Source organism: Chinchilla lanigera, unplaced genomic scaffold (genome assembly GCF_000276665.1).
Source record: "Chinchilla lanigera isolate Chin_1 unplaced genomic scaffold, ChiLan1.0 scaffold00044, whole genome shotgun sequence".
Classification (NCBI taxonomy): Eukaryota; Metazoa; Chordata; class Mammalia; order Rodentia; family Chinchillidae; genus Chinchilla; species Chinchilla lanigera.
In genome coordinates, this window is record NW_004955445.1 from 15,867,254 (window position 1) to 15,891,514 (window position 24,261).

Sequence of the window (24,261 nt, forward strand, 5' to 3'; positions counted from 1 at the left end):
CCCACATGTCATTCATATAGCACATCATGGCTGTGTGGCCTATTTCTGCTCTGCTACGCCAATCCCCTCCCTGCTCCTTCCCCTTCCTAGTAAGTCCTGGGAACATCACAGTTCTAAATTATGAAAGTCAGAGTAAACGCATACGTGAGTCTGAAAGCCACATACCAAACTACAGAGGCTAGAAAGAAAAATAGGAACGGAGAAAACAGAGGTAAAGAGGACCTTCACTTTTTTTTTTCTAACTCAGAAACGTTTGTAACCTTTTGTTTCTTTAATAACAAATACAAATCATGTGACTGGTATAGTACACAATATGAAAAACAATCATTAAAGACACGTTTAGCTGGGCCGGAGGACACATGCCTGTAATCCCAGCTACTCGGGAGACTGAAGCAGGAGGATCACAAGTTCAAGGTCAGCCTTGGGTAAATTAGCAAGACCCTGTCTCAAAATAACATTAAGGGGTGGGCATGTAGTTCTTTAGTAGAGCATTTCCTTAGCAGATACAGGCCCTGGATTCAATACTGAGTATGCAGATGGAGAGGATGGAATGGCACATAGATGCCTATTTCAGAAATTTTGAAGCAGAAAATAAAAGCTCTCCACCTAAACACGCTTCATAAAAGTAACCTGTAATTGCTCATTGTTAACTTGTTCCGCTGGCTTGTTCCACCAATGGTACATGCATGACTATTCCATCGGGTGGCTTGTACCACTGCTGGTAGAAACTGATCTAATCACTTTTACTGGTCTTTCTCTAATAAAATTAAAAAGCTGCTTGATGGGATGGTCACATATATACCACCAGTGGTTCAAACTGCCCAGCAGCAAGACATGAAGTATGGCCCTATCTTGAACATCTTAAACTGCCCTTCATAAAACCTATCTGAATCTTCACTCAAAGAGGGAAGGAGAATGCCTGTTTCTCATAGTCACAACCTTAGATACTTCCACTTATCATTCCCAATCTAAGAGGAATTAAACAAAAAGATGTCACTTATTATTGTCCTTTCCATGTCTGATTTCTTGTGAAGTTGCAGTATCTAGTAACCATTTTTTTATAAACCGTTCCTTTCACAGTTTCATGAAACTCTGCCATACAAAATTTTTCAATTTTGATGCATCAAATTTTAAAAGATCATCAAAAGAGCTGTAAAATTACACAAATATTCACTTAGGTTTTACTGAAGTGGTTTCTGTTGTTAAAAAATAGGCAGTTTTTTCAACATGACTTACAAATTAACTCATCCTTCCCTATTATTTTAAATGCATTGGCAATACCAATAACGAAGTGTACATTTTACAAAGTTAGAAGAAAGGACACTGCAAGTTAAGAAGGCAGATATGTAGTACATTCTATCAAAACATCACATGGCCCCACAGAAATGTACTATTTTTGTTTTTATGTACAAGCTAAAAAATAATTTAAATGGAATAAATAAATGAATGAATGAATGCATCTGTACTTTCTTCATATGCTAAACTCCCATCTACACATAAGCTACTTCTACAATCTGTTCTGGATGATGGACAGAACCTAGTTTTGAGAACCAGTACATTTAGAGATAAAGGTTTCTTTTATTTTAGATGTTATCCTAGAGATTCTTGAATTTTTCCCGATGTCTTGCTTAATAAGGTTGTACAGTGAAAGTGCTGGCATTTTAACCCACTGCTAGATGTTACCATTTCCATTTCTGTTCCTCTTCTTTCTTCGGCTTCTTTTTCTTGTTATCTGGCTCAGGAAGTTTTTTATCTTTATCTTTATTCTTGGGTTTTTTCAGTTTACCATCCTACAAAGAAACAGGGTGAGAAAGCACTTAATGACTGATCACACTTCCAGAGAAGTGATCAGACTTCCTAATGGTTTTCTGGGAGCCATTAGGAAGAAAAACTGTAATCATAAAATATTAGAACTGGAAGAGAGAAATTAAGGAAATAACACCTTTTAAAATAGCACCAAGAAAAATGAAAATATTTAGGAGTTAATCTAGCCAAGGAAATGAAAGTATCTTTTACGTTGAAAACTACAGTACTCTGAAAAAGATCAAAGAGGATATTGGAAAAATGGAAAGATATTCCCTGTTTTTGGATAGCCAAAATCAGTACAGTGAAAATGGCCACACTTCCAAGAATATTAGAACTGAAAGAGGATCAGACGTCCAACCCTTCATTTGATAGATAAATAAAAATTTACTGGTAGTAAACAATGGAGCAGTTTTCTAAAATTCCCTGACAAATGATTATGTATGAGACTGGTTAAAAACATTCTTCAGACTACGCCTGGTGGCACACACTTGTAACCCCAGACCAAGAGAGTCTGAGGCAGACACATCACCCTGAGTCTGAGGCCAGCCTCAGCTACCCAGTGAGTTCATGGCCAGCCTGAAATACACAGTGAGACCCTGTCTCAAAAACAAAACAAAACAAATCATTCTTCAAGGGAAGAACCTGGGAAACTATTTTTCTAAAAACCTCAAAAGAGTTTGGGAAAACACTGTTATAGAAAGTAATCCTAAGTGCATTTTCCTCATTTTTAAATTTATTCAACTTTAACCTCTTCAAATATAATTATCAAATAATGGGTAAAGGAGGCCACACATTTGACATTTAATATTGAATCCTAAAGGAAATTACCAACTGATTCAGAAAGAAATACTTTCTATCTCTGCTGTTTCTTATACACAAAGACATTAATAACAGGTAGGTATTTGGGAGGTCCAAAAATGAATACTGATTCTTAAAAGTGCTATTTCTTAATGGGTCTTTTTTGGCCTAGGAACATGTATGAATTAATCAAATTGGTACATTAAAAACAGCATCAATTCTATATAAGTGTACTTCACTGATACCGGAAGATAAATTTCTAGACACATGCCCAGACAAAAATAGGATATTCATCAGGTGGAGGTACCACTCAACAGAATCTGAACTCTTTCAGAGAATATTTTACTTTGTTTTACCAACTCAACATAATTTAAGTATGACTTTAAACAAAACTTTTTTGTTTTGCTTTGTTTTTCAGACAGTGTCTCACTATGTAGTTCAAGCTGGCCTGAATTCACTGTGTAGCCTTCCACAGCAATGGAAGGTGCTTCTGAACCAAAATGATACATCTAGGAAGAACTGTCTACACAGTTTTGTGTGATCTTCTTTGGATTATAACCAAGGAAACTCTGAAACACAGGTTTGTCATTGATCAAAGTCCTGTAACTATTATTGACCATGATGAGATGTTGTGAGAAAAGTAATAAAATGTGACTCACGGGGACCCCTGGACTACATGATGGAATGGCAATCAAGATGGGGGATGAACCCCAGGTCTATAAGCAAGAAGCTGTAGTATCAGATATGGGGAATATAAACATGTTAAGCATGTTTGGGAGAAGTTACTAGAGGAGCACTTTAATAGTAAGTAATATTTACTATTTAGGCTGCAACACTCCACAGGAAAGGTGAATGTTTTTCAGCTAAGATATTCTCTGAGCAGCCTCTGTAAAAAGTCATCCAGATGTTCCCATTAGGAAATTACTAGTTACACTGTATGTTTTCAAGGCTTAAATTGTGTTAATCAGTCACCCAGAGACTTAAGAACAACTCCCAGAAACTAACAGCAAAAAGAAAGTCACCATAGCCTGCAAGTGAAGTTTAACGATGGATTCTACCACCTGAGCTCCCTGACACAGTAAGACTGTATATTCACAGCCCTTAAGCCTGAATTTTTTTTTCTTTGGGGGAGGGTTGCTAAACAGAATAAAACATGAAGTTAACCATGCACTTTTCCAAATAGTTTAACAAACACTGAGAAATGGTATTATTTTACATAAACAATATTAAACATATAAAGTCAACACAATGCATGCAGAGTTCAAATTTTATATTTCTTTTAATTAGTCTGTACTGATTACATAAAAATGGAATGACTGGTTATGCTCTGCAAGAACAGACTAATTCCCAAAAAGTTCAATTTTCTAAATTTAGGACCTGATTATTTACAGGTCCTCTAAATTATTAATATTCTACTCTGATTTCATTAGAGATCTTTCTTACTTCACTTTATAGAGTTAAAGGATAAGCCCAGTCCCCTAGGAGACAGAATAACATGAGTTAGTGTATTGGGTTTGGAATCAGACTACATGTGATCATATCTGGCTTTACTAGTTAGTAGCCATATGACCTCAGGCTATTGATCGAACCTCTCTATACCTCAATTTGTGCCATCTACCAAATCAGGATAATTGTAGGGATATAACTATGGTTGCTGTAAAGGATTAAATGAAATGATACCCACACAAAGCATTTACAATAATGTGTGGCAAAAAGTAAGCAACTGTTACATTAGTGAACACTAATATTATTCTTACTACTATAGTAAATCACAATCGTAAGGCTCACTGCCTTTACCATCACTATCTTTACTGCTGGTACTCCAACCTATCACTTTGCACCTGTGAACTCATTTTTCCCACAACAGTGACTAACCTCAAACAGAATAAGAACTAAGATCTCATGCAATCCTCCCATTTCTTATGAGAGTGTAAGCTTAAGACACCTACAAATTTCTGACATATTTTCTTGAATTACTTGCTAACAACATTTTAGCATAAGAAATTAAAAATGAGAAAAGGAAGAAATATTCTATTTTACCTTAAATCTACCAGTACTGAATAAAAGTATTGGAGCCTAAGATTTTAAGAAAAGTTAGAAGCCAGGAGTAGGAGAAACATGTATGTTCCAGACAGAAGCAAAAGGGGCCAAGGGTATAGCTCAGCGGCACAAGCGCCTGCCTGGCAAGTGCACGGTCCTCAATTCGATTCCCAGTACCAAAACAAACAAACAAAAAAAAAAAAATAGAAGGAAAAGCTATATAAAGCTGTTAAACACAGAAAAATCTGGTATGAAAATAAATAAACAAAGGAGGCCAGTATGGCTGAAACAAGATGAGCTCAAGAGGAAAAAGTCAAAGTGAGGCACAAAGCGTAGGGACCAGACTGAAAAGAATTGTGGTTCAGAGCCTGTATTTCATCTTATGTCTAAGGAGGTACCCATTAAAGGACTTCAAGGATGTTTACTCAAAGTAAGTGAAGAGCATGCTAGTTGTTAGATGTAAGAAAACACTAAAAAAAATTCTTAGGGAAAATTCTCAAGGTTAAAGTGAAAATGTTTTTAATGAACATTTTGTTAATTTGAAGATAGCATAATTTCACTAAAAACATCAGTTGGCAACACAATTACAGATAAAAGCCAAGGAAAACGAAGAGCAGAATCACTGGTTAACATACTACTCATTATAATCTCAAAGAGGTTATAACATGAACAATGCCACAGTAATCACTTGTCTGTTAAAGTTTTTTCAAATGTTATTACTATAACCAATAAATTCCTAAAGATCATCTGCTTTCAAACTTGGACACCTGTAATCACAGCTACTCAGGAGCCTGAGATAGAACGATCACAAGGATCACAAGTTTGAGGCCTGCTTTGGGAAACTCAGTGAGATCCTACCTCAAAATACAAATTAAAAAAGGACTGTGGATATAGCCCAGTGGTAAAGCACTTGCTTAGCATGTGTAAGGCCCAGGGTTTAAGTCACAGTACTAAAGCAAAGCAAAACAAAAAGAAAAACAAACAAACATAAAAACACTTTACAAGAAACTCACACATCCAAACCCAAGTCCCAAAACAACTAACCTCCTCTTCCTCTGGTTTTCGTTTCTTCTCCTTCTTGATATCTTCTGTTTTAATTTTCTTAGGTTTGTAATCAGCACTAGAAAGGAGAGCATGAACATGTAATTAATTCGTTTATGACTCAGGAGTTCTCATCCACAGGATTAGAATCTCCAAACTCCTAGAAGCCTCTGTGACAGGTGAGACTGCTGTTCTTGGCTGGGCATTCTATGATCAGGAGTAAGGTATACTATTTGCTTACCAAGTTCAACTTTTGATAATTCAAAGAGTCAGTCAACCAGTCTATTAGTCTCAAAATTCCAAATAAACAAATTAATTCATTTTGTCTGCATATTACAGAAACATATATCACATTTATTTTCTAAACATTCCTTTTTGTTTTCAAAAGTCAAGGTATGAAGAAATACTCACTCATCCTCATCTCGAGGTCTCTTCAATGGCTTTAGATCCTCTTTAGGAGGAGGAGCAAAATAACCATCATCTTCAGGTTCATCTTTAATTCGTGGTGGGCTAATAAGAAAATCAAGTGCTTGTTATTGAATGCTAAAACATCCATATTATACTGAACAATACAAAATGAGTATACCTCATTTCAACAAAGGAAGCTAAAGTAACGATAACAATGTATATATTATGCATTATAAAGATTTCCCATGAGCACTTTTTTCTTATATAATTCTTAACTATAACCTTGTGAAGTAGGCAATGCTGCTGTCCTCATTTTACAGATGAATGGGCAACAAGCAGGACTTTTCATCCTAAATCAGTATTCTTTCCCACTATATCTCAGCAGGATCCAAACCATCACAGGAATAAACCTAATTGTTTCCCTGACTTACATGAGGGATGTGGCACCACAAATGATCTGAACTAATGGTGTAACATTCCAAAGCTATGATACAGTCTTTAAAAGGGGGGGGAAAATTGACTTCCCAATCTTGGTAACAAAAGTTCCAAAAATCTGGCAGTAATGCAGATAATCTAGATACACTGAAAAATAATCAAGTTGACAAAATAACAACAAAAGCAGGGTGTGTACTTAATAAGAAGACCCAGGCCAAACTGAAGTCTTTCTATAACAATCTAGTCATTCACCTTCCTGCTTAGGTTTTCTTACTTTATACATAGTGCCTTGCTACTACTTTTATTAAAATTTTGCCTTCAGAATACAAAAAAAATGGTCCTGTTGGACAACTATTTTGAACCAAAAAGAAAAGGAACAGAGAAACAAAACAAAACCAAAGCAAAACAAGAACAACAAACATCCAAGAGTAGTTCTGTGTCAGAATTTTCTTGTGCTAGCACATTTCTTCAGAACCTCATTTCTCCAATTCAGTACAGGGAATGGGTACCCTACATGAAGATGCCATCTATGAAGTGGCAGGTCTAAGGGCCAAGCATTGAGATTCAGCTGCAAAGTATGTATATTCACAGTTTCAAGAGTAAACGATGTATCTACCTTTTCTCTCCCAATGCATACTGGATCCCTTTGCTTGTGACAGAAGTCAAATATTTAAAAACATTAGCTGTTCTTATTGCAGTACGCCACTTCTCAAACGTCAACTTCCACATCTGAGCATCCCAAAACACCCAATCACCAACAAAGTCCTGAAAATCCAGAAAGAAAGCAACCCTGCAATTTCCCCAACTAGTTCAGTAAATGCTAGATACTAGGACTGTCATGGGTGAAATTGAAAACATAGGAAGGGTTACAAGGCCTGAAGAAAGAAATACTACAACGTGTTACCAGAAAACTACATTCCAGTGAAGCATCTCAACATGCATACAAGTTAGCAAGAAGTCTAGAAAAGTGAATATAGAGACCAAAACCTAGAAGGGTGTGTTCTTACTTTTAAACCAGAAAATCTGAAAATGGCCATGACTACACACTAAATATAAAGAATCTATTTGCATCTTTGTTTAGTGAAAGTCCTGGGCAGTCTCTTGGGGGATTATTAGCCACCAAGTCTCAGTCACTGTAAGAAATCAGTATTTCCAGGGTAGTATGAACCACAAAGGCTTTCCTGTTTTTATTATTCTACATTCCTAGAACAGTTACAAAATATGCCAGAAGAGGGCACCTGCATCACCTTGGCCAAAGCACCTGTTGTGTATGGCGCAGTTTTCAAAATTTCATCAAACCAAACAGAAAGTTCAAAGTCTTAAGGAAGCAAAACTCAAAATTCTTTATCCTATCCATGAATGTGAATACCTGTGCCCAATAAATCCACTCTGTACTTCAATGGATGCAGTGAGAAAATAGCAGCATTATATATGTCTAGTTTTTTGATACTAGAGTGAATTTGGGGGAGTCATATTTTTATGAAGTTGAAGCTGGTGACGAAAACAGAGTAAGGGCAAAACTAGTACAGAAAAAGTCATCTCTAGATTGTAAACATCTTCCTCTCCTTGTAGATCACAATGTATCTCTACCAAAGTCCATACCCATCCAGGCAAGGTTCTATGTATGTGACCCTCACAGTACTTAAGTAGGCATTCAGGGGGTAATTTTTCAGGAAACGACTTAATTGCTACTACAGAGTACATTTGTAGAGTGATAAAAATATTCTTCAATCCAATAGGGAGGTGGTTGCCTTGTTAATACAGTATATTAAAAAGCAATAAACTGTACATTTTAAGGTAGTAATTTCTGAGCTACGTATATCATATTTCAATTTTTAAAAATTTCATCTTGTCAACCTCCTTTACTCAAAATAGCCTGGAAAATATGTTCGTCAATCCCACTAACCAGCACTCTAAAAATATTCAAGTTAGCTTCAACCGAGTACTCTCACTGCCAACTTCCTGTGAACCAAGTGGCCAGGCTGAGTATGTTTTTGGTAAGCACAGATAATGCTACTACATCAACGGCAGGCCTGCTGGCATGCAGAGACAGGGAAGCAAACAAAACAGAAGAGTTTTACCTAGAGAAGCCATTTTCCTTCTCCTTCTTTATTTTTGCATCCCCAGAGGCTCTAACCTGAAAGGTAAAATAACAACTGATTACTACCTTGGAAGGAGTAAATCCCAAGAAACACTTCTCTTACATGAGAATATTTACCATCAACTCTTGGAGCTTTTTGATCCTAGGCTGGCTCTTCTTGTTAGCAAAAATGAACAGGTGAACTAAGGATCTGGACATTTTTCCAAGATTCATTTTTGATGATTCTTCCGAGCAAAATTTTCAATTATCAAAGATTTCCCTTAAAAACTGTAACCTGTTTTTTTTTGGTTTTTCTTCCGATATTGGGAATTGAACTAACGACTTTGCTCTTGCCAGGCAGGCGCTGTGCCGCTGAGCTAAATCCCCAGCCCCTAACCTGTTATCTTTAAATAATGGCAGGACCCATATAAATACTCATCCCCAAATAAATATTTCATTATTCAAGGATCTGCCATTGGCAGTGCAGAGGAACCAAAAACTAAAAACAGGAACAGAACAGAATAGTCTATTTGCTGCCTTCTCTCATATAGGCAAAGTATATTCACTTTCCCCCTCCTCTTTCAACTTTGTACTTTTTAGACCTGTCAGAAACTCTAGGTCTTTCAAAAATCTTCATACACACCATACAAAGGAATCTATACATACATACACACACACACACACACACACACACACACACACACACACACACGCACATAGATTATCTCTAGAAAGTGACAAAACGTAATTACTATAAATCGCTGCCTCAGGGAAGGATAGGAACCCATTTACTACATTCCTTCCCTATTTCAGTGTCTGCATTTACCAAGTATCAGTATTACTTTCTCATCAACTCAAATTTTAACTCAGGAAGAACTTTCACAGTGCACGCCTGTAATCCTAGCACTCAGGAGGCTGAGACAAGACGACTGCTCTGAGTTCGAAGCCAGCCTAGGCTAAATAGTGAGTTCATGACCAGCCTGAACTACGAAGCAAGACCCTGTCTCAAAAAAAAAAAAAAAAAATTCAATTTTTCCATCAAAAGAAGACCAACAAGCTTTAAGCCTTAATCCCCAAACAGAATTTATTTTCCATAATAATAAATATTAACATTTCTAGAAATCCTATAATCTTAATTTATGCAGTGGCAATATAAATTAAGTGTTATGGACAGATCTGTACTATGCAAAACATGGTGGTAAATAACTTAGTTTTTATAGAGGTCTTTTGTTGTTGGGGTCTCACTAAGTTGCCTAAAACTTGTGATCTTCCTGCCTCAGCCTCCCAAGTAGCTGCGATGATAGGCATGAAAAACACACTTGGCCTGGTTTTCATAGTTTAGAACAGGTTGGCTCAAGTCTTGATAAAAATCTTATCACTCCAAGACTAAGTGATCTTACTATGCAATAAACATACCTTCATTACCTGCTCTTTCTAAAAGTAAAAACAAATTATATCTCACATCCTTTTTTTTCCTCAACTAGAAAATTCCGTACCTTTTCCTCCTTTCGTTTTTCCTTGTCTCTGTCTTTGTGTTTGTCTTTATGCTTTTCTGAGCTTCCATCTTTGTGTTTAGTTTTCTCCTTCTCTTTGTGTTTCTTTTCAAAATCTTTATGTTCACTGCAAAAAATAAGACAAGAGAGACAGCCTAGAGTAAGGACCACAGGGTTCATTTTACAAGATCAACTCACAAGATATCCTACAATAACATGAAGTGTGGAAACTTACAATACTTTAAGGAAACAGTCTTGACAGAAGGTTCAAGTTGAGAGGCTACTGGACACATCAGATTTTATCTTATTTTTTATTTTTGCAAAGGAACCAAACAGAGAAATGTGGTCATTCTAAGCATAATGGAACATCTTTTAAAAGTGACTAAGACCAGTGGGGTGTGCCTGTGATCTCAACTGCGCAAGAGTTTGAGGCAAGAGGATCACAAACTCAAGGTCAGCCTGGTCAACTCTGAGCAAGACCCTGTCTCAGAATGAAATAAAAAGAGCTGGAGAGGTACCTCAGTGGTAGAACACTATTAAAATGCATGAGGTTCTGGTTTCAAGTCCCAATACCTCTCCAACACACAAAATGACTACAAGTATACGAATATACAGCAAGGTCAGTGTTGTACAACATTCCACCAACACAAAAACAAACACCAAACTATGAGAGCCCTAACGTGGGCATTCATATTTGATATGAGGGGGTTAATGCCAACTCACCAAAAATGTATTTAATGACTTTGTGCTAAACTTAAGACATATCACATATATAGTAAAGGCAGAGCTTTGTGGGTGAGCAGTCCAACACAATGCATGTTTTCTTCTAGTTTTATTTACAAATAGCTAGTTACACCTAGAGGGAGCTTATACATTTTGCATGGTCCTTTCCTCCTAAGAAAAGACACATCTGAAAATAAGGACAAGTTCTGTGCTAAATGTTTAAAAGCCTTGCTTTTAAAAGGATATGTGGTCATACCAGTAGTACTGCAAAAAGGCACTGTTCTTTAGAAAGCAAAACATGACTCTTTAAGGCAAGATTCATTAAGATGATCATAGTATTTATGTAGGATCTAGTTTGTGGAAATTTCTCTTAGGGAAATAGTACTACATATAAAGACGTTTGTTTTGGTGCTTCCTCAAATAGCAAGACAAAAAAGAAAAAAGAAAAAAACAAGAAACTCAATATAACCAAAATGATTAACGAGAGGAAAAACATGGATTTATCAAATTCTATAATCTGTGGAGTACTACAAATACGCATAAAATTTATGACAGATGGAAAGAAGAGTACATAAAATGACCCCAACTATATAAAAACATAAAGACGCAAGAAATCACAACCTATAGTTTAAGGTGGCAAAACACTTGCAGATCATAGTTTTCTTCTCTATGCAACAGGGCAGCAGTTAAAGAGCCTTACTCACTGCACTCATGTATTTTTGAAAGTAAACAAAAGGGAGATCAAAATGGGCATGGTGGTGCATGCCTGTAATCCCAGCACTTGGGAGGCTGAGGCAGGAGGATTACTATGAGTTCAAGGTCAGCCAGGGCTACAAAGTGATTTGAAGGCTAGCCTGAACTGCATAGTGAAACCCTGTCTCAAAATGACCAAGAAAAAAAAAGGGGGGGAGATCAAATGCAATGATTTGGACAGTTAGGTCAGGTCTATAGATAGGATCAGCCCTTTTTGTTCTTTTTATTTTATGAAAAAATAATAAAAATTTTCATAACCAGGTAAGAGAATAATGGCTATTACATTGTGTATAGTTATCTTCAAAGCAGCTACTCAGTATGAGGCATAAACCAAAAAACCAAAAACATTCTTTAAAAACCAGGTAATAACACAAACTTTCTTTTCAGTGTGCTAAGATAAACCAGTTAGCGTATATATTCAAATATTTTTAGAACAAGGGAATATGTATTTTGGGCAAGTATTTAGATTTCTCCCTATTTCCTATTTATCTCTTCTATTTTGCTCTTTAGTTGTGTGTGTTTATGTGTGCCGTGCTTCTCATAAGAGAAACCACGCAATATTTGCATTTGTGTGTCTGACTTATTGCACTTAAACATTACCTTCTTAAATCCATCCATTTACCTGGGAAAGCCTTAAGTTTATCTTTACAGGAGTGTTGTACTCCACTGTGCATAAATACATATTCTTTATTCATTCATCTGTTGAGGGACACACCATATTGCTGTTACCAAGATCTAGCTATTATAAATCATGCTACAAACATGGATATGGATGTATCCCTGTAATGTGATTTTAATTCTTTTGGATGGTAGCAAGGAGGGGCATGGCTGGGTCAATTGGAGTATCTACTTTTAGTTTTTTGAGGAACCACTGATTTCCGTAGTGGTTGTATTAGTTTACATTCCCATCAACAATGCAGTAGAGTTTCTTTTTCCCCATATCCTTGTTAGCATGTTATTAATAAACTTTTGGGTGATAGCAATTCTTTCTGGGGTAAGATGGTATCTCAGTGTGGTTTTAATTTGCATTTCTCTAGTGGTCAGCAATGCTATTCATTTTTTCATGTATTTTTTGGCCATCTGAACTTCTTCTGAGAAGTGTCTATTCATTTCAGTTATTCATTTATTGTGGGGGAGGGAGTTTTTTTTCTTTTTAGTTTGTTAGTCCTCTGTCTATGGAATAGCTAGCAAAAAAATTTTCCCATTCTGTAGATTGTCCCTTCACTCTATTGTATACAGCTTTTTAATTATACAGCCTTTTAATTTGTTCCAAACTTTTTGTTTCTATTTGTTGATTCTTGGCATTATTTCTTGTGCCACTGAGATTCTGTTCAGAAAGTCCTTGCTTATAACTATGTCTTCAAGAGATGAACCTACTTTAACAGATTAATGTTTCTGTTTTTGCACTGTTACAGCTTGTGTCTAGACTCCCCCAAGCCTCATGCAGTCATAGGTGGGGTTTTTTCATTGGTGTGGTTTTTGGAGGTGGCTGGATCTAATGTGTGAGTGTGGGCTAAGGGTATGCATTAGTCTACTAATTGATTATTATCATTATCATTTACCATTTTGTGTGTGGGTGGCAACATCAAGAGGCTTGTAGCCTGGACAGGATAAAACGAAGAGCGAGTATAATAGATACTGTGAAAGGGAAAGAAACATGCTCAAAAGGAAAGAACTGGGATGGGGAAAGGAGAAAAGAACGATGGGGGAAAAAATACACACACACACACAAGATAGCTAAGGTAATTGTACTACTAATTTCTATTAGTTTACTGAAAGGAATAGTGCTTATATTGTTTGATCAATTTTGCATGCCTGTATCTGGTAATCTGAGCAACTACTTTGAAGGTAGCAATATGCAATATAATAACTATTGTTAATTTCCTATCATCTTGTTTTGAAATTCTGTATCATCTTTATTATTTTCTTCTTTAAAATAAAAAAAAGGGAGGCTTTCTCATTGTCATGCAAAAGACTGTTTCTCCTTTCCCATGCCCCTCTGCCAATCCACCTTGCCTTGGAGCCAGCCAACCATGGACTGAAACCTCTACAAACTTTGAGCTAAAATAAACCTGTCCTTTAACTTGTGAGTGCTGAGTATTTTGTCTCAGTAACGAGAAAAGTAAGACAAACATTTAGATCATGGATCCATTCTGATTTTAGTTTAGTACATAGTAAGACAGATGGGACTGCACTCAATCTTCTGCAAGGTAAATACCCAATTTTCCCAGCACCATTTATTAAGGAGGCTATCTTTCCTCTAGTATGTTTTTGGCTTCTCTGTCAAAGATCAAACAGCTCTATATGCCTGGGGTTGTTTCTGCTTCTTTTATTCTGTTAGGCAGGATCAGCTCTTGTCTTTCCCACCACATAGTTGCATTTCTCATGTCATTTTCGTATCTTCAGCATGGAGAAAATGGACTTTACCAGCAGTAAACTCATTAGGTTACGTTCATCCCATGAAGTCTGATCTAAAGAGATTTGTTCTCAAGGGATATGTGTCCATAAAGAAAACCCAAAGAGAAGAAACAAATGATGATTACGTCAAGCCATAGAACCTGAATCAGGAGTATCTACTATCACATACATCACTATGCAGAGAAGCACCTTCAACTTCAGATAGACATCTGGGTTATAAATAAACAGAAACTAAGAAATCTAGGCAGGAGGGCAGGGAGACTAGTAGAAATAGTACTGTAAGTTTAACAAATTTCTACATGAGCAAAATTTTTAACTCAAGAGAAATGCTGGAGACAAATGGAGACCAAGTTTCCACTATGCTGCTTTTTCTTGCATCTGGATGACATCACTCTACTCAATGTGTTCTCAAAACATGTTTCTACCAAAATGCAGTGTTTTATCAAAAAAATTAACCTTGGTTAAAAAAAAAAAAACAAGATTCCCAGTTGTGTTACATGGTTATTTATTGGATTTTACTAATTTCTCCAGCTTCAGAATGAACGGCAAGTAGCAAGGTTGATGAGAATAGATCTGATTCTTCAGCTAACACAAACACAACCATAGGCATTAAAGTTCTGATAGTACCAGCAAAATGTTTGTACTTACTATTCTATTACAAAAGCACTATGTTTATTGAAAAAAAAAAAAACCTAATAACTAATAGTTATCTTAAGTTTTTAAGTCAAAAAACAAAAATTTGGAAACAACTATTTTCATCATATTAATGAATATACCCCTCCAAGCCTGGGCAGAGGGAATCAAACAATCCACTCAATCCAATACAATAATAGATGTATGTTCACAACTATTATTTCATTCAGTTCTCACAACATTCCTGTGAGGTAGGTTTTATTATCCCCTTAATTTACAAACAGAAAAGACTGTGGTTAAGAGACCTACTCAAAATGACTGTGTCAGAGGGAAGAGAAGCTGGGATTGAAACTTCGTAATTCTATTTCCAGGTTCACATCAGGTATACTGAACCCACTACATCAATACCATTTCAATTCTGCTAAATTTACACCTATCACTTAAGGTATACTGGTACTACAGAGAAATGCATGGTGTTTATTATGATCACAACTTTATTTTACCATCAAATAGAAACTGTCTAGTACAGAGATCTTAGATGCCTGAAAGAATTAAACCTTTGTGGTTGCTTCCCAAGAAAATATAAATGGTTGATTCAGGGATCTAAGTTCAGGAATGCCCTCGGCTCCATGTTCCTTTACATTCTATCTCTCCCCAAGCTCTTGTTCTTTTTTCTCAAAAAAAGCTATTCTTAGAAAGTTGATTTCATGGCTTTCTGGCAGCTTTGCAATCACAGCACAAGCACCTGTTTGAGCACACACATCCCTCTCTGGTTTTCATTGCCTACCAAACAGATCAGAAAAAAGGAACCAACAAATGACCAGACAGTAAGACGGTTTCCCATACCACTCCAGGAAAACTAAAGAGTTTCACTAATAGTTCTGCCTGCTAACTAGAGGGAAATCTATACAGAAAACTGAAAGTTCTTGGCTAGAGTACTAACTCTGTTTGTAGGTCATATCTAATCATATAGATCAGAATGGGGTGACACTACCAATCCAGTTTTCCAAAAGAACTGATACCCTTCTATTCTTGTTTACTTATTTTTTACACTGACTTTCTTTTATTGCTTTTTCAACTTTAATTTTTATTAGTATACATTTGCAGTACATAATGATTATGTTCCTCATGGGGAGTTGGACACATGTACATAACACACCTTAATCCTTTATTCATTTCCTTCTCCTTCTCTCTCTCCCTTTCCCTTTCATCTCTTGGTCTCCTCTCACTTCCCTTTTTAAAAAGATCTCCCTATTTTCTATTACCTATCCTTTATTTTGCTCTTTGTTTATATGTTGGGTTTCCTACATAATACAAGTGACTCAATTTTATCCTTCTTTCGTACTCCACTGTTTATGAATATATTTTCTTTATCTTTCTGTCTGTTGATGGACATATAGGCTGCTTCCAAGATTTAGCTATTCTGAATTGTGCTGCTATAAACAAGGGTACGCACACAACACTATAATGTAATGTATTTCACTAACTCTTTTTGGGAAGAGACACAGAAGGGAAGTAGCTGAGTTGAATGGAATTTCTATTTTTAGTTTTTTGAAGGATATGCACATTATTTCCATAATGGTTATACTAGTTTACATTCCCACCAACAATGTAGAAGGGTCCTTTCTCCCCAACAACCGCACCAGCATTTGCTATTATTTGATTTCTCAATGACAGCTGTTTAGATATAAGAAAGCAGGTTTGGATTTTTATGCTAGCTCAGCTCAGATACTTCAGGGTTAATGAGGGCTTGTGGAACAAGGCATTTCCACTGTAAAAATTTAGAACTATGGAGTAGGCCTCTGAACACACTGTTAATCACCTATTTGTTAGGTGCTATTCCTGTCCCTGCCTCTAGAAACAGCGAACAGTGTACTCAGTAACCAAGTTCCTCATCTATCACCTTACAGTGCCAGAAGCACTGGGTAACAGCAAGCCTGTTTGCCAATCTTTCCTAGGAATCTACGCAAAATATATGACAAAGGCACTAACTTGGGGACCATGTAAGGCTGTGCCATGCAAATCAGAAACAGGACTTGGCTAGTGGTTGAGAATAAAGCTAATGTGAAGTCAATTGAGGTTTCCTAACATTATGTTGTGGTTCCAAAAGACTAATTTGACTTTCATGTAGGTTTAGAGCTGCATCTTCCTGCTGACAATGAGATAACAGACTCAGTGCAGAAGAAAAGTTCGTATGTGGACTGTCTGTTTTGAAAAATACTAATCTTGTCTCTAAACTCTATACTGACCGCGCTTCTTTTCCATGTCATAGACACAACACAGCAAAGTCACAAAACTGGTTTTAAATACAACAGAAGGCTACCATACTGACAAGTTTGGAGGCTGGAGAACAGATAACTAATGAAGAATTTTGAAGATTTGGTGGGGCTATATAAGAAAGCAGAAGGAAGACAATAGCAACCATAGGAAAGAATTCAAAGACTGGACTGAAAACACATTTTAAGGGTAAGTTTAGTCTCAGCTATGCTGAAGACCAAAATACAGACAAAGTCATTCTTAGAATGTCTCTTAACGGTCACACTTCTGGATAAAACATACATCAATAAAAAATAATTATAAAATTACTTAAATATTTTTTAAAAATCCTTAAAAATACAAATTTATCCCATAGTCATGAGATATTCAGAGGCAAAAACAGCCAATGATGGACTATTCAGGGCTGACTGTTGGGTCAGCACTTGTATCTATGTGGGAATAAGATTCCACTTCATTAACAGATAGAATAAATGAAGATTCAAAACCACCTTTTCCAGAGTATTCATGCCTGTCTTATACTTCAATTAGCTACATTCTACTAATAATATTAATGTAGAGGAAAAGTAACCTATACTATCTTCAAGGTAACAATGGTGAGTTTTTTGGTCTATCTAAGACTCACCTTGGAGCTAAGCAGACAAGAGAAAAGGAAGTGGTTTTAGTAGCAGCAAGAAACAAGATAAAAAGTATTTCTCTTCAGTCCTGGGAAATATCTGGAATGCTAGAATGCTATCTATGAGAAAATATTTAAATCTGTCCTCTGTCACCGATAAAGAGTATTTAGCAAGCAGGATGTGGTGGCACACACAACTGTAATCCTAACTACTTGGAAGGCTGAGGAAGGAGAATCACAAATTCAAGGATAGAGAGGACAACTTAATGAGACCCTGCTTCAAAAAGGGGGAGGGGGACAGGAAGCTCCCTGGCTTCATATCCCCAGTACAGAGAGAAAAAAATGTTCAGCAGACAACTGAAATAGGACCAAGTGATAGGTGGTCATCTGAAATATAACCAACCACCATAACAAAACTGGTATGTCCATTTTATAAATGTAGAAACTGAGGCACACAGAAAGGTTAAGTAAGTCCCTTGTCCTGATGAAAGAAAGTGAGGATTTAAACTCTAACAATATGGCTCCAGAGCCATCCACATGACTGTTCAGTTACTTTCCAAAGCAAAAAAGGAGCACTACAGAGGTAAATGGAGCCCTCTTACCTTCTGAAAATAGATTTAGCAACTAATGGCCCAACGAACTACCTAACCACTTCTCAAGGAAACAAACCCCTACAGGTCATAGCCAAGGGTTACAGAGTATCTCTGTGAGACAGCAAAAGGGCTTCAAAGTTGTAGAATAAGGGAAATTAATGACCCTTTCAATGAAAGCAGAAAACTAAAATTTAAATTGTTAAATAAAAAACTCCAGGTAGCCCCGAAGTTGTCTCCGGAAAAATAGTGCAGTAATTTCCAGAAAGCTCTGAGAAATAAAGGTTTCTTAATGTCTGTCATTATTATACGTTACTAAATAAAATCACAAAGGCTCTGCTGTTCTGTGGTACAGTAGTCCCCTTTTAGGTACATTCCAACACCCAAGTGGACGCCTGAAAGCTGATAGTACCAAAGTTACATACACTGTTTTCTCCTATACAAGTTAAACTATGATAGTTTAACTCATAATTCAGGAACAGTAAGAGATTAAAAATAATATACCATTATGTGTCAGCATCTTATTTTCCCCCTTTCCATATTAAGTTGAGGACTTTCGCTTCTCTCTGTCATATCCTACTTGCTAATATCACTACTTTAAGTGTTAGGGCCATTATCAAGTAAAGTAAGAGTTACTTGAACATAAGCACTGAGGTGTGATGACAGATGACCTGAGGATAACTAAGATGGCTACTCTAAATGACTAAAAGGTGGATATAACATGGATATGCTGGAGAAAAAATGATGAATCAAGTCCCACATTAGATTTCATCATGGTACACAGAATCACACACAATTTAAAACTTATGAACTACTTACTTTTGAAATTTTCCATTTAATGTATTTGGCCTTCCGCTGGCCAAAGGAAATTAAATTGCAAAAAGTAAAACTGTAGATATTGAAAGCCTACTGTATGAAATTAGTAAAACTTCACATTAAATGAAATTTTATTGTAAATTTCTTTTCTGTAGTGCTGGGGATTGAACCCAGTGGGCTGTACATGCAAGGCAAGAGCTCTACCACTGAGCCATACCCCCAGCCCTAAAAGAAATTTTAGAAATTATTTAATCCTCTTTGTAGGCCAGAGAAGATAAAAAGATGTGCCTGCAGATGCTAAAATTGATACACATTCTGAACTCCCATTCCTTTTCTAAATTCATTACCTTTACTCATAGTGTAAGGAATCAGTTACCCAAGATAGAAACTTTCTGTATTATACACGTTGCTTATTACCATTTCCAGTGGCTTAGTCCTTTCAGAATCAAATTCAGACTTCTTTAAACAGTTTTTAGTAGTTTTGCATAAAGCTACTGTTTTCTCATTTTTCACTATCTTCTCCTTCTCCTATGTAACCCAACCACCCATCTCCTAAAACAAAGCACATACTATAGTACTTCCATGTTTTGTTTTAGCACAGGCAGCAACTGAATTCAGGGCCTGCACGTGTTAGGCAAGTGCTCTACCACTAAGCAACACACCCAGCCCATTTATACTTTTTTCACCATCTGGAATGTCCTCCTTTCCAGCCATTACATTCCCTCATTAAGATCTTGACCATCTTTCAATGGCTAGCCCAAATGCTTTCTCCATGACACAAGCTTAGAAGCAATGATTAGTGTTCATTACAATAAAGCTAAAAATAATTCAAAGTATCAAGGCTCCAAAACTTTATGTTAACAATAATTAACTACTGAATTGGATTCAACTACCAAAACTGGTCACTCCAATTTATCTACACAATATTCCATCAAGTTTTGTGGTAAACACCATCATTACCTTATTTACTATGTTATAGTTTCTAATGAATATCATGTATGAATAAATCTGAAAGCATAAATAGGCAGGTATTGTAAATACCTGACAAAATGAGAAATGAGACACAGTGAAGGTAAGCAGCTTAGGACATATAACTTGTAAATGACAGTAATTGTCCATTTCTTCCTAATAGGTTGGCATAGAAATGTATAGATAAATGAAAGATTTCAGCAGAGCTTATAAATATAGCTTTTTGTGTTTGATTACTTCCAAAAACAAGCACCACCAAAACCTCCCCCAATCTGAGAGCTGGATACTTGACTCAATACATTTTCCTAAAAATCATACATTTTCTCAATTATAATGCAGGTAGAATTTGGAATTGAAGGGAAAGCAGAAGCCAACAACATGTGTATTCTCAGATGTTTCTCACACAGTGAGCATAGATTTGTACCACCACTATGGCTGGAAAAGTACTTCACTCGCTATCAGTTTTTCTTCTTTGGCTTTCCACAAATTTGTCACAAAAGTCTGATGCCAGGTTTAAAATGGGCAAGAAATGTACAATCAAAAACTAGCAGGAGCAGGGCTAGGGATATAGCTCAGCAGTACAGTGCCTGCCCGGCAAGCGCAAGGTCCTGAGTTCGATTCCCAGTACAACACACACACACACACACACACACACACGCACAAACTAGCAGGAGGAATCTCATTTTTTATATGTAGTAGCCTCTTACTTATCCAAAAAGTCCCCCTCCCCCAAACTCTTAATAGTAGTTTGTTAATATAAGCTATCTAGTATTGAAGAAAATTCATGATTAAGAATGCAACCTTTTAAGAGAATTAGCTAATGAGATCCTCTAAGATCAATAATTCCTGGACATCTAGAAGGCTAGTCCTTTTCTTTTTAGGGGGTAGTAAAAGACCTGAAGTATAAAATATTAATGCTAACAGAAAGAAGTACCAAGAGACAAATGATAGAAGAAATTACTTTTATCTGACTTTGGTGTAAACTCATCCTGTGATATCACAGGCTAAACATGAGATAGGTAGAGACGAGTTTTCATAAGGTAAAAAATTCATGTGATTAATATATCTAATGCCAAAAGTTCTAGGGATTTTTGGGGATCCCAACTAAAAGGGAGTCAGTGCCTGGGATACATTTTAAAGCATTAGCCTACAACATGTATACAAGGAAGCAGTGCTTGAGCAGACAGTTTGATTACATAACTGACATTCCTTGGGGGGAAAATTTTTTATTGAAAGGAATAACGCAGTACCGATTCAGAAGCCCTATCTCCTCATTCTACTACCACATTGCTGTGTGACTTTGCACATGTGACCTAAGACTCCTGTCCATACAAAGAGAAGAGGTAAAATGATCTTTAATATTTGCTGCATTATTTTGCACCTTGGGTGAGGATAATAAAAAGAGGAAACCAAATAAATAAAGTGGGATCTCTGGAGGGGTGGTAGTGATGGATAGCGGTCCACAGCCCCATGAAACACAAAGACTGATTTGACATTTGCTGACATTTCAACAAGTTACTACAAAGTAACATTCCTCTTTGCTTTGAGTCATGAGTGTAGCCTAATGACAAATGATTGATACTAGTAAGTAGCAGAAGAAAAAGACACAGAAACACACCAACACCTGTTTCCTCATGGTAAAAGTTGTAAAGATAACAATAACCACAAATGTTAGCTAGGCTTGATCAATGAAGATGTAAAACAGAAGTATTTTAGAACAGGACATGCTAAATCTTCATTATTCTAGGATTCAAAAGTGATGAAACAATCCTCAATGTTTCTTTAATCTGCTGAGAAGAAAACTGAAGAAACTAAAAACTACTGGAAAAATCAGAAGTCACTTAAAAAGTGACAGTGTACAGCATTTTACTGGAATATAATCAATACACTTGCTTTGTTGCAAAGAGGTACTGTGTCAGCCAAAGAAGTATTTAAACACTGGCTCACAATACATCATCTGGTTTAATTGTCTTAAATTTAATCACGTTAACTAGAGACTTAGGGCTAGATAGTCATTGTAAAGAGAAACTCAATCCAGCTTTTCCAATGCCTGCTGGCAAACAGTCCATTATTTTCTTTAGTATTTTGATTAGAAATTAAAATATTAAAATGCATAAAAATGTACCAAAATATGCCCTGACTTGCTTATGCTGTAATCTTGGAAAAGCATAGTTTAGATAGAGGTAAAAAAAAATATTACCTCTTCACATTTGTGGAACAATTTACAAAGACTTCTTATGATAACCCTTGGAAGTATGTATTAACACAAAGATGAAGAAGCTGAGTTGAGGAGGAGGTAAGGTAACAGCTAAGATCACATAAGACCTAAGTGGATGGAATAGGATAAGGATCGCTCCTAGACAGAAGCTATTAAATTACTGTGGATGTCTCAAGGTAACTGACAAAAACCAAATCGTTTATTTTTTAAAAGAGAAGATTTTGGTAAAATAGGACAGGGCAAACTTATATCCAAAAGCCCTTTGTATCACTTTACTTTAACTCTGCCTCCATCACAATATTTTGATGGGTGAGGTAGCATGTGCCAGATAAGATTACATCAGTTTTTAAAAGCTTATGCTTTAGTGGTACATGTCTGTAATCCCAGGTAGTCGACGGACTGTGGCAAGAGGACCAAAAGATCAAAGACAGCTTGGGGGTCCGGAGATATAGCTCACTGGCATAAGTGCCTGCCTGGCAATCACAAGGTCCCGAGTTCGATTCCCAGTACAAAAAAAAAACAAAAAAAACAAAAACAAACAAACAAAAAAAAACGTTAAAAAAAGACAGCTTGGGCGATTTAGCAAGACCTATCTCAAAATGAAAAGGTCTGGGGATTTAGCTGGTTCAATCCCCAGTACCAGAGGGTGGAAAAACAGTTTTGTTTTAAATATTAACTTTTTATAGTTTTTTGGAGAAATTTATAATAATACGAAAATCAGCATTTCTTCATCTCTCCTGTAAAATTATGTCTCTCATCTCCTTAGAGGATGAATTTCTTCGTGGTCAAATACTTCATATTTTTTTTTCAAACTTCATATCAACTAGCATAGCAAACATAGCAGGCAGCACACAAACTGTTTTACTACTAGATATACAAATGATTTGACAGCAAGGACTAAACATATATTTGTGCATCAATGTTCACAGCAGTCAACAGATGAAAACAACTGAAGTACTGGTCAACAGATAGATGTTTTAAAAATTTTGTACAGTGGGATATTACTGTTATAAAAAAGGAATGGAATTCTGATACGTGAAAACACAGATAAATCTTCAAAACATAATTCTAAAGGAAACAAGCCCGCTACAAAAAGGGTAAATATGTGGATTCCACTTCTATGAGGTACCTATAATAGATGAATTCGTGGAGATAGAAAGTAGAATAAACAACAGGATGGGGAAGAGATGAAGAGTGACTCTTTAGCAGGTTAGTTCGGAAACTAGGAATAATGAAAAAGTTCTAGAGATAGTGGTGACGGTTGCATACTCCTGTGGATATACTTAATGTCTTTTAAAACAGCAAATTTTATGTATCTGTATTTTAGCACAAATACACAAAAAAACTGTTTGAAAAAATGGGTTAGTCAAACTAATAACTACGCCATAGGACACTGAGAATATATGAGAAGAAAGGAGAGAAGAATAGGTACACCCACAAGTCATCCACCCCTGACCCAATAATATATACTAGTCAGTCAGTACCAGTCATCTGCTAGCATTCTAAGCTATAAGGATGTAAAATATGATTTCTTTTTTTTTGGTACTGGGAATTAAACTCAGGACCTTAAGCTTGCCAGGCAGGCGCTTGTGCCACTGAACTATATCCCCGGCCTGTAAGGATGTAAAATAAATACAAAAAACTACTCCCACACCAGGTCCTTTGAGTCCAACAGGATTTTTTTTAAAACAGAAAAAAGACAATTACAATACCAACACAACGTGGTAATTACTGTAGAAGGGATATATTCATGGTCTCAGAGTTTACAGAAGAGGCACTTAATATAAAGAGATGGTCAGAAAGAATAGGCAAGAATTAGTCAAGCCTAAGCTGTAGCTAAAAGAACAGTTAGGAGGGAACAGAGTATTACAGAACCAGCAACAGCATGTTTTAAGTCCTGGTACAAACAATATGCTGTGTTTGAGGAACTAAAAAGAAGTTTATAAGCCTAGATATAGAATGTAAGATAGGGGCAAAGGTCAAGAGAGGTAGCAGAATAAGACAGCCAAAGACTATTAGAGAATCATATGCACATTAGAAGGACAGAATGAAGGTGGCAGGAAAAATAGGAAAGGATGAAGGCATGAAAGCCAAGGGACAATAGATTTAAGAAAGGCTAGGCCCAGATTTATTTATTTATTTATTTATTT

The 24,261-nt window shown here is 36.3% G+C and overlaps 1 protein-coding gene across 1 annotated transcript in view; it reads right to left on the reverse strand.

The window, feature by feature from the left end:
• The window catches only part of Top1 (topoisomerase (DNA) I), an 88,769-nt gene that overhangs the window by 33,237 nt on the left and 31,271 nt on the right, over positions 1 to 24,261 (reverse strand). The window contains exons 4-8 of the mRNA XM_005392521.2: positions 10,105 to 10,228; positions 8,610 to 8,665; positions 6,097 to 6,195; positions 5,689 to 5,764; positions 1,684 to 1,790 (exon numbers count right to left, since the gene is read on the reverse strand). Of these exons, the coding sequence (XP_005392578.1) occupies positions 1,684 to 1,790; positions 5,689 to 5,764; positions 6,097 to 6,195; positions 8,610 to 8,665; positions 10,105 to 10,228 (462 nt within the window). The remainder of the gene's footprint in view (positions 1 to 1,683; positions 1,791 to 5,688; positions 5,765 to 6,096; positions 6,196 to 8,609; positions 8,666 to 10,104; positions 10,229 to 24,261) is intronic.